The 12,018-nt window shown below is 46.0% G+C and overlaps 1 protein-coding gene across 1 annotated transcript in view; it reads right to left on the reverse strand.

The window, feature by feature from the left end:
• The window catches only part of LOC138300789 (cadherin-23-like), an 834,147-nt gene that overhangs the window by 83,220 nt on the left and 738,909 nt on the right, over positions 1-12,018 (reverse strand). The window contains exons 31-32 of the mRNA XM_069240562.1: positions 5,871-5,950; positions 4,900-4,940 (exon numbers count right to left, since the gene is read on the reverse strand). Of these exons, the coding sequence (XP_069096663.1) occupies positions 4,900-4,940; positions 5,871-5,950 (121 nt within the window). The remainder of the gene's footprint in view (positions 1-4,899; positions 4,941-5,870; positions 5,951-12,018) is intronic.

The raw sequence follows: 12,018 nt of genomic DNA on the forward strand, positions 1-12,018 counted from the left end.
GTCGGGGTCGCCGGGTGCAGTGTTGCAAGTCTCACGCTTCTTGCGGGGAGCTTGCAGGGTTCTTTAAAGCTGCTGGAAACAAAGTTGCAGCTTTTCTTGGAGCAGGTCCGCTGTCCTCGGGAGTTTCTTGTCTTTTCGAAGCAGGGGCAGTCCTCAGAGGATGTCGAGGTCGCTGGTCCCTTCGGAAGGCGTCGCTGGAGCAGGATCTTTGGAAGGCAGGAGACAGGCCGGTGAGTTTCTGGAGCCAAGGCAGTTGTCGTCTTCTGGTCTTCCTCTGCAGGGGTTTTTCAGCTAGGCAGTCCTTCTTCTTGTAGTTGCAGGAATCTAATTTTCTAGGGTTCAGGGTAGCCCTTAAATACTAAATTTAAGGGCGTGTTTAGGTCTGGGGGGTTAGTAGCCAATGGCTACTAGCCCTGAGGGTGGGTACACCCTCTTTGTGCCTCCTCCCAAGGGGAGGGGGTCACAATCCTAACCCTATTGGGGGAATCCTCCATCTGCAAGATGGAGGATTTCTAAAAGTTAGAGTCACCTCAGCTCAGGACACCTTAGGGGCTGTCCTGACTGGCCAGTGACTCCTCCTTGTTATTCTCATTATTTTCTCCGGCCTTGCCGCCAAAAGTGGGGCCTGGCCGGAGGGGGCGGGCAACTCCACTAGCTGGAGTGTCCTGCTGGGTTGGCACAAAGGAGGTGAGCCTTTGAGGCTCACCGCCAGGTGTGACAATTCCTGCCTGGGAGAGGTGTTAGCATCTCCACCCAGTGCAGGCTTTGTTACTGGCCTCAGAGTGACAAAGGCACTCTCCCCATGGGGCCAGCAACATGTCTCGGTTTGTGGCAGGCTGCTAAAACTAGTCAGCCTACACAGATAGTCGGTTAAGTTTCAGGGGGCACCTCTAAGGTGCCCTCTGTGGTGTATTTTACAATAAAATGTACACTGGCATCAGTGTGCATTTATTGTGCTGAGAAGTTTGATACCAAACTTCCCAGTTTTCAGTGTAGCCATTATGGTGCTGTGGAGTTCGTGTTTGACAGACTCCCAGACCATATACTCTTATGGCTACCCTGCACTTACAATGTCTAAGGTTTTGTTTAGACACTGTAGGGGTACCATGCTCATGCACTGGTACCCTCACCTATGGTATAGTGCACCCTGCCTTAGGGCTGTAAGGCCTGCTAGAGGGGTGTCTTACCTATACTGCATAGGCAGTGAGAGGCTGGCATGGCACCCTGAGGGGAGTGCCATGTCGACTTACTCGTTTTGTCCTCACTAGCACACACAAGCTGGCAAGCAGTGTGTCTGTACTGAGTGAGAGGTCTCCAGGGTGGCATAAGACATGCTGCATCCCTTAGAGACCTTCCTTGGCATCAGGGCCCTTGGTACTAGAAGTACCAGTTACAAGGGACTTATCTGGATGCCAGGGTCTGCCAATTGTGGATACAAAAGTACAGGTTAGGGAAAGAACACTGGTGCTGGGGCCTGGTTAGCAGGCCTCAGCACACTTTCAATTGTAAACATAGCATCAGCAAAGGCAAAAAGTCAGGGGGCAACCATGCCAAGGAGGCATTTCCTTACACACAGGCACTACGAGGATGCGTGAAATGGTGCTCACCCGAAGTTACACAAAGGAGTCCCACGTCGCCGGAGACCAACTTAGAAAGTCGTGCAATGCAGGTTAGAGTGCCGTGGACCCAGGCTTGGCTGTGCACGAAGGATTTCCGCCGGAAGTGCACAGAGGCCGGAGTAGCTGCAAAAGTCGCGGTTCCCAGCAATGCAGTCTAGCGAGGTGGGCAAGGACTTATCTCCACCAAACTTGGACTGAAGAGTCACTGGACTGTGGGAGTCACTTGGACAGAGTTGCTGGATTCGAGGGACCTCGCTCGTCGTGCTGAGAGGAGACCCAAGGGACCGGTAATGCAGCTTTTTGGTGCCTGCGGTTGCAGGGGGAAGATTCCGTCGACCCACAGGAGATTTCTTCGGAGCTTCTAGTGCAGAGAGGAGGCAGACTACCCCCACAGCATGCACCACCAGGAAAACAGTCGAGAAGGCGGCAGGATCAGCGTTACAGAGTTGCAGTAGTCGTCTTTGCTACTTTGTTGCAGTGTTGCAGGCTTCCAGCGCGGTCAGCAGTCGATTCCTTGGCAGAAGGTGAAGAGAGAGATGCAGAGGAACTCAGATGAGCTCTTGCATTCGTTAGCTAAAGTTTCCCCAGAGACAGAGACCCTAAATAGCCAGAAAAGAGGGTTTGGCTACCTAGGAGAGAGGATAGGCTAGCAACACCTGAAGGAGCCTATCAGAAGGAGTCTCTGACGTCACCTGGTGGCACTGGCCACTCAGAGCAGTCCAGTGTGCCAGCAGCACCTCTGTTTCCAAGATGGCAGAGGTCTGGAGCACACTGGAGGAGCTCTGGACACCTCCCAGGGGAGGTGCAGGTCAGGGGAGTGGTCACTCCCCTTTCCTTTGTCCAGTTTCGCGCCAGAGCAGGGCTAAGGGGTCCCTGAACCGGTGTAGACTGGCTTATGCAGAAATGGGCACCAAATGTGCCCATGAAAGCATTTCCAGAGGCTGGGGGAGGCTACTCCTCCCCTGCCTTCACACCATTTTCCAAAGGGAGAGGGTGTAACACCCTCTCTCAGAGGAAGTCCTTTGTTCTGCCATCCTGGGACAAGCCTGGCTTGACCCCAGGGGGCAGAAACCTGTCTGAGGGGTTGGCAGCAGCAGCAGCTGCAGTGAAACCCCAGGAAAGGCAGTTTGGCAGTACCAGGGTCTGTGCTACAGACCACTGGGATCATGGGATTGTGTCAACTATGCCAGGATGGCATAGAGGGGGCAATTCCATGATCATAGACATGTTACATGGCCATATTCGGAGTTACCATTGTGAAGCTACATATAGGTAGTGACCTATATGTAGTGCACGCCTGTAATGGTGTCCCCGCACTCACAAAGTCTAGGGAATTGGCCCTGAACAATGTGGGGGCACCTTGGCTAGTACCAGGGTGCCCTCACACTAAGTAACTTTGCACCTAACCTTTACCAGGTAAAGGTTAGACATATAGTTGACTTATAAGTTACTTAAGTGCAGTGTAAAATGGCTGTGAAATAACGTGGACGTTATTTCACTCAGGCTGCAGTGGCAGGCCTGTGTAAGAATTGTCAGAGCTCCCTATGGGTGGCAAAAGAAATGCTGCAGCCCATATGGATCTCCTGGAACCCCAATACCCTGGGTACCTTAGTACCATATACTAGGGAATTATAAGGGTGTTCCAGTAAGCCAATGTAAATTGGTAAAATTGGTCACTAGCCTGTTAGTGACAATTTAAAAGAAATGAGAGAGCATAACCACTGAGGTTCTGGTTAGCAGAGCCTCAGTGAGACAGTTAGGCACCACACAGGGAACACATACATATAGGCCGCAAACTTATGAGCACTGGGGTCCTGACTAGCAGGGTCCCAGTGACACATAACAAACATACTGAAAACATAGGGTTTTCACTATGAGCACTGGGCCCTGGCTAGCAGGATCCCAGTGAGACAGTGAAAACACCCTGACATACACTCACAAACAGGCCAAAAGTGGGGGTAACAAGGCTAGAAAGAGGCTACTTTCTCACAATCATCAAACATGCTGGACCTCAACCTTATTTTATCTAAATAAGACTATATGCAACAGAGCATGTTTTTAGGTTGCATTCTATGTTGCACTGCTAATCTTTTACTTTTAAAAAACGGAAGGATTATCACCACCTACCTAGAATCCCAAAATTGAATTTTCTACGACGATGAACCCTTAGGCACTAAGATTAAGGACATTTCTATAACCATCCTATAATTTTAACCTTTAAAAACATGCTTTCTATTTTTTGTTTGCCCTGTAGATACTATTACTTATCTAAATTAGCTATATAAACCTAATTCATCTCACCAGAGAAAGATTACAGGGGCACTTACATTTCCTCTCCATTGATCTTGCAAGCAATCCATGTGTACCTCTGTGGTCCAGATAGCCTCTCAGCAAAAGCCTGTAAAGCTGGCCTGACAACCATTATATCTAGACGGACCTAAGAGACCTCTTTGGGAGACCTTGGAAAAGCACCTACAAATAATAAAGATAATTGCCTAACCACGTCACAATAAGTCTAACCTTGAATCCCCATCACGCACTATGTACTCCATATCCAACTCCTGTCAGCACTAAAAGATGCAGCAACATTGATCTTTTATGTTTACGGTGTGCCTATGTTGTTGAGATATTAATTTGCATCCATTATTTCACAAGGTGATATATTCTTTCTTTCTGAGCATAAAATGATGGGATGCTTTTGTGAGTGTAATTTTATGTTGTAAATCCGTCTCTTTAATACTGTAAGCGGAGGGAGAAGGCAAGTACACCTGAAATTTTATACCACGTCATGCTACTCTGTCCCAACCTTTAAAGAACAATAATACAAACACATGATACAAAAAATGTACTTTAAGAGGCGATCGGGTGTACGGAGAAGGAAATAGGGTGAAACCTGCTCCTTCCACTTACAGTTTCCCTACCTTTCTGCCATTTGCCCTTGTGCTCTCGATTTTCTTCTTCTGCAGTTCTCCCTTCCACCCACTTGAATATTTCCCATTTTCTTCCTCCCTTAAGGTAACTCATTGTTATGCTTTTTTAAATTCGATTTCATGCTCGAAAGCTAAACAAGTACATTGTTTAAATAAACAGAGGTGGGGAGAGAGTCACCTTGTTAAGTTAACATATAAAATAGTGTTATTCGCAGTTTACAAATGTATTCGGATCAGAAAGCATACAGCCTGCCATTTCTTGGTTTCCCCTTTATCATACTGTTATCTTTACAGGTCAAGCAAACCGCCAACCAGATGCTAAAAAGAATACAACTGTAAGCACATCCTACCTGTGGAGCCTGCAACAATTGCTTTTAATTTTCGTTTGTGCCTGCAAAACAAACACAAATACAAAACAATGCGACATGCAACACAAGTCAAATATTGGTGAATACTAATGCAATTGTAAAATGTTATCATTCTATGGGCCTCGAATATGAGATGGCTGGTAAATAGAGCGAGAGCTATCAAAGAAGGAGTTACTGCTTCCGGTTGGTACCTCCATCTCAGTTTCCGGCCACGACAAGTTTCCTGTGGTGGAATGGGGTTGATGTCTAGGGACCGGAATTGTGGGGCCCCGACATGCATGCAATTCCACGGTTCTGGCACATTTCTCTGCGCTTTTCCCAACTACGTCTAGCACCATGGAAAATATTTTGTTTCACCAGGTGTATTACGTTAACTGGTAAAACTCAGAATAATGTGGCATTTTTTTGTTGCAAAGATACTACCAGACAAAGACAGAACACTGTTCTTCCAATAGCTAAAACGTATTTTCTCCCCATTGCTTAACAGATAAAGCTATTATTTGGTGGAACGTGCAAGTAACGTAGGTCTTGCGCTAGCATCCTCTTTCTTTACCCTTCCAACAGTAGTTTGTTTTTTGTTGTGAGTCTTAGCAAGTTTGCATCAATTGTTTGGTGGACATGAAGTGTCTGCTAAATGTGCCTGAGTCTGTTAGTGGGTCCCCAGCATGTGTTTTGGAGGGCATCAAGCTTTTTCCTTTGATAGGAATCTGAAATGAGTATTCAGATTTGCACTGCTTGACCTCAGCTTGTGACACAGCATACATTTCAGGAAACGTGTCTCACATATTTATGGTTTCTGTACTTTCACAATAGTGCAGCTTGTTTTCAAAATTCTAAGACCCACCGAAAGAAAATATACATTTTCTGAATTCTATGCTGCGATTTTATGTACGCCTTTTAACAGTATCCAATAGTGCTCACTTGTAGTGTAGCATTAGGGTGACATTACTCACACTGTCCTGTAGTACCAGTTCATGAGGATGAACAGCATTGCAGCCAGAAAGAGGAGAATAGCTAGAATAATAATTGCCATCTAGGAAAAAAAAAAGAAAGTTTATGAAATACAGTCACCTGCAAGAACACCATCGACTAAACATATCTGTGTATTGAGGATAGATTCTGTCCCCTAAATGAAGTGCCAGGTGTATTTCAACAGTACTTAAATTTCTCATGGTCTGATGTGGAACGGGAGCCTGGAAGAGGGGCCTAAGCTATGAAGAACAAAGCACCGATGTAATATTTTGTAAGGCTAAGGAATTTGAATAAACTGGCGTTAACTGCATGGTGCAAGATGTGATAGCGTTCACAGTACATATGGCACAATATGTCGTGCAAAGTGTATTAAAGCGGTGCTACAAAAACGTCCTTATTGCTTGCACTGCAGGCTTGCAGGGACTGTTTACAGGGAAACACTGTACAGAAAGCATTACAAGACACAGGCTCGACATTAAAAGTTGGTTAGCACAAGTATCAGCTTTGCATTGTATGCGGTACACACTTATTAAGGGTGATGGAGGACTCATGAGAGTGTTGAGTTCTTCCGGCATGAAGTAATGCACGGTAACACAAGATGAACTGACATGCCTAAACCGTTCCATTGTAACGAATGCAACTGCATATCAAATTAGTGAATTGTGTTGAAATTTATAAGAGTGGCATGTATTGGAGACTCAGCAGGCTTCAGTTTGATATCTCTTCACAGTCACGCAGCACTACACATGGACTCTGCAGAGCTGTGGCTGACAACTCTTTCTGTATGCTGCCTCACATGTCTTGTTCACCTGAGTAATGTTACATGCCTATGCATAGGTGGTAGGTCATTTGAAAACCATTCCTGAAGCGCAACAATCTCTACACAGTACAGAAGTGCAGGGACAGAACTCACTGCTTGCATAAGTACTGAAAGCAAATGAATGCTATCAGTTCGCCCAAAGCACACAAATCCCACACCACATGACCATGAAATTGCATCAAGTTATACGTTTTGTATAAGGGAAGACTCGTCAACTCAGACCACAGCATTAAGAACCACAAAGAACAAAAGACAGACACGTCACCAGCCTCAATTTTTAAGTATGTCTGGTGTTCTGGGAGGCGAAGTGACTGGTGACGTAATCACTGACCGGCACATGTAAGAAAAGTGGTGCTGCACACAGTGCTGCGTCACTTTCCCTGCACCCCTTAGCGCTCCCCTACCGCCACATGTGTGCGCCGTATTTAAAACACGATGCACCATGGCACAGGGTAGTGGGCAATAGCGTCATTTTTTTATGCTATTGGTGTACTCTACAGGTGTAGTGCCAAAATTCTGGTGCTACTCTTGCAGAGTACATAGGGGCCCATCATAAATAATGGAAGCCCCTTTTTAACAACGGCACTGTTCAAGTGCTGAAAAAATGGCGCGAGGAAATCTCTTAAATTTCCTTGCACCATCTTTTCAGCCCCTCTAATGGGGTAACGCCCCCCCTTGCATACATTATGCCTAGCGGAGACATAATATAAAGTAATGCTTTACAAAGTGTCGCAATTGGCTGTTAAATCTGCCCCCAAGTTCTTCCCAGAAGGGGAAATGAAAAAGCAGCGTTCCAGACAACAAAAGGACAGCCAAGCAACCCATCAAGCACAAAAAAGAACCTCATGGACATTGTGGAGGAACAGGTATTATGACTATACAAACTAACACAAACACTGTCCTGGCCATCGCGACGGGCATGCATGAATACCTGGAGGCAATTAATAATATTATAACACCGTTCCTATAATGGGTAAATTAATAAATTAATTGCAAAGACTGCTTTTGCAGCAGACTGCTTCTTCAAAAGCATAATTTTCACCTAGATTGTGACACATCCAAAACAATATCCTTAAAGCATTGTCATGCTTCATTTTGGGGCCCCACCACAACTGCTTCCCTAGTGATATGACTTTTGTGAAAAGCATTATACCTAACTTTTAACCCGTCAGCTGGTGTACCAACAGTGCTAGGTGCAATTAACTTAACTCCTATTGCTATTCTACATCCCAAGAAATGTAGGCAAATTTTCGGAAATTGTTGTGCAACTTCAAATTGTTCAGTCACTTCAATGACTATGCTGTGCATCTCGTCAGCCTTATATTTACAAACTGATAAGCACGGTAACCTTGTTTAAACAAATGCTCCTTAAAAGTGTGGAACAAAATCATACTATGGCTGATGAAAACACAAATACAGAGGTGAACATGTCTCTTGTGCCATGACAACATATCGGTCCCATTTTTGGAAGAGCTGTGAACTACATACTAAGGGGGCATATTTATCAAGTAGTTTGCATTTCACTTGCGCAATGCAACGGGGCACAATGGTGACACAACTTCTAAGTTAGATTTATCAAGCCACGCAAGGCCACCTTGCATGATCCTGTGTGGCTTGATAAATCTAGAGTAACGCAGCTCAGCAAAAATCACTGCGTTGTGTTACTCTGCCCCAGGGAGGCTTTCCATGGGTGGAGCGTGGGTGTTCCCACGCATCCACCCATGGATTTTGGCACATTCCCAGATTTACCATTTCTGGTAGGCTTGCGAATGCAGAAAAATGCTATGCCTCCCTAGGTGATGTGTAACAAAGAGAAATATCTTTATTTCTCATCATGTTTTCCTCTTTCAACGTGTGCTGAATTCTGTAGCACACATAAAAAGAGAAAAATGCCTCATAGGAGTGTTTTTGTGTAGGAAGGGGCCCCTTCCTGCACGAAAACGCAGCCAAAAGGGCACACACGCAACAAAAGGACAGGAATGCACCATATTATGTTAAATACTGTGCATTCCTGCCTTTTCCCTTTCACGCAGAGCAGCAAGGTGACTTGCTTCACTGTGTAAAATATTGATAAATGTGCCCCTAGGTCAACTGCATTAAATCATGCACCTTGCCAGGTACATTCCAGACTACTGTTCCTCATTAGAGTGAGACTTCCAGAGCCTTGAAAAGAGGAGTTTAATGAGACAGACAGACAGACAGAGCAAAAAGAAGGTTTATGTTCTCTTAAAATGGTTTCAGGGTTTATCGCGCAGCATAGGTCATCACTTGATGTACCCCTCAAAATGAGGGGTGCATTTCTGTCCTCTTACAATATTGACTAGGTTTGTTGAATTGCTAAGTTTAGCCAGAGTAAGACCAACACTCACATAGTGAAAGTGATGCAGATACATAACAGGGTGTACAAATGGTGGATGAGGAGAAATCACATGTAAACGGAGAAACACTGGTTTGCAATAGTTAAATTTTTTGTAAGTTTCGAATGTTATTCAATTGTTATAATGATCGGTCCTCATGGAGATAGTGTTGGTTGGTTGTCAGTACGTCAATCCAGCGCTATTTGATGGAAGGGGAATACAACTATAATATAAAGTTGTAAATAATAAATATGGCCCCACAAAAGTCCAATACCAGATGATTAGCTACCACAATATCATGAAGATAATTATACACAGCTAAATTTAGATTTATAATTCTTAATTCCAACTGTATGCACCTTGACAATATATATGTGTGAGGTAAACAGATATATAGCTAATAACAGAAAATCTATACTTATATATATGCTGAAGTTCACAATATTGAGGTGGTCGGTATTCTGGATAAAATATTTTGTAGGATAATATTATTGTTGTTAATACTGTGACTAGTGGTGGGCAGAGTTCCGCGAGCAGGCGGAAATTGGCATGTTGTGCAGATCTGTAGCGCCAAGTGCTTGTTCTGTGCCAAGAAATAAGCACAAACAGCACCACACAGCTTTAGCCGAGTCCCAGAAAAAAAGCTAAAATTAAGAAAAAGGGCAGGGTATGGCCACTCTGACCCCTTAGCTCTGGTGCTGAGGTCCCAGAGGGACCCCCCAGAGCAAGAAAGCATCAGCTGAGCCTGCTAAAATAAAAAAAGAAACAAGCGTGTCGTCTTGCACTTGTTTTGTGTACAGCCCACGGGTGGGCCAGGTCCCAGGGGCATTGAAAAGGCAGGGTGTGTACTAAGCCCCCTTCCTAGGGCTTAGTTTAGCCTCAGGGACCATCATCTCCACAGGGCTATAATATTGTAATGTGTGGGGGTGTCAGCGAACACCCAGGGACCACCACCTCCCATGGGCAAAGTGTTAATCTAAAATGGTGGAGTCCCGTATGGCCTCCCCCAAATCCCTGGGGGCCGCCACCTCCCCAGAGCTAAATATGAATTAAAGCGGGGAGTGGGTCCCATGTGGCCCCCCCACAGCCCCAGGGAATGCCACCACCCCAGGGCAATTCCACAAAATTAAGGGGGCCGCACAGCCTCCCTGCAGTCCCAGGGACCATCACCTCCCTGGGGCTAAATTAATCATTGGAGGGTGGCTGCGCAGCCCCCCTCGTGGAGCCAATAATGGCCCAGGTGCCCAACCCCGGGACACAACTGTTTGCTGTGACTTGGAGGGAACTTTGACAGCTCCAGCCAAATCACAGCAAACACAACACTCGCAGCAAGTAAGAGTTGTCAAACAGTTCTCACTTGCTATGAGTGGGGGTTTCCTCTGTTTCCCTGTTCGCAGAAATGCAGGAAGGGAAACAGAGGAAATAATTTCTCTCACAGAGAGAGAGCTGCATGTTTAGCAGCTCCCTGTCTATGACAGCAATGCCGGCACATGCAAAAGGAGAGGAGCGAGGTGGGACTGTGGGGGCTTGAGGCTCCCCCTGTGATCCCCAATGGTGGTGACTATGGAGGGCACCCAGATAACGTGGCTGGGTTCTGGGGGGCTGAAACTGGTCAGGGGAAGAGGGCCACGTGGGCTCTCTGTTTCCAAAAAAGAATAAAAGGCCAAGCCCCAGGGCATGGGTCCTCGGGCCCAAATCAGCCTGGGGAAGGGGGGCCTCGCAGCCCCCTCCCCCCAAAAAAGTTAGAGGTGAGGCTGGGCCCTGGGCGATTGGCTAGTAAGTGCAACCTTGTTGGGTTAATATCCATTGAGAGGGAGGGGGGATGCGTGGCCACCCCAAGGAATTATAGTGGGCCCCAGGGAAAGCAGCTCCCCCTTCCTCACAATGGACATTAACCCAACGAAGTAGAACTTACTACCTAACCAGTAGAAAGTGCTCCAGCTGCGTAGACATTTTGTGTAAAACTGTGGAGTGTTGGATAAACAAGCAGGTGAGCTTCCATTCTGGCCATGATGCTCATTTCACAGAAATTAAACCTCAACAGGAAGCACTTATAAATATATATAAACGTAGCAGGTGTCTCAGTTGAAGCTCCACTTCTGGAAAGGACAAATTATCCTATCTCTTGGGCTTGGTGAAGGAAAAGCAAGTGTGCTTACTCAGAGTTTTCATATTGAAAAATGATCTGAGATCCTTCGTGGAGGTGAATCTATTTGAGGGCAATCAGACACTCTCACACCCACATAGACCCTCTCACACTTACTCTCACACTCAGACACACTCTCACAGCCACTCTCACACCCAAGACATCCTCTCACACCTATTGTCATACCCAGAGAGACAGGCACTGTGGCCAACTCCCACTGTGCATGGCCAAAGGCTTGGGGTTGGGAGGTTAGGCGAGGTTAGGGGATTGGCCTCCGTGGTGCAGCATTGGGTGGGAGCACATATGGAACGAGAAAAACACCATTAATGGAGGTGTCCCTCCCTGCACATAAACAATCATTAAATAATGATGATTCTGCAGCACACATATAACTAGAAAATCACCAATATTGATTGTTTAGGTGCAGGAAGGGACACCTTCCTGCACATAAACAATCATTCCCTGCAACACAGACTCCCTTGAACTATGGTGCAAGGGTACCTTCATTGGTGCTAGGCAGCTAACACAGAGGTATGTGGTATTGCGTAAATACGGCACATCCGTGCAGAGTGCAGCACACATAGAACTAGCAAATCACCATTATTGATTGTTTATGTGCAGGAAGGAATACCTTCCTGCACATAAACTATCATTCCCTGCAACGCAGGCAGCTAATTTTAGCACCAGTGTTAGGGGAAACACAGGGCTGCGCCATATTGTCATAAATACGGTGCATCCCTGCGTTTCTGAAGTGACACAGTGCGGTGCTTCCAATTTTGGCACCATTTCATCGTAAATTAGGCCCT

The sequence above is a fragment of the Pleurodeles waltl genome, chromosome 6 (assembly GCF_031143425.1).
Source record: "Pleurodeles waltl isolate 20211129_DDA chromosome 6, aPleWal1.hap1.20221129, whole genome shotgun sequence".
In the NCBI taxonomy this organism is placed as follows: domain Eukaryota; kingdom Metazoa; phylum Chordata; class Amphibia; order Caudata; family Salamandridae; genus Pleurodeles; species Pleurodeles waltl.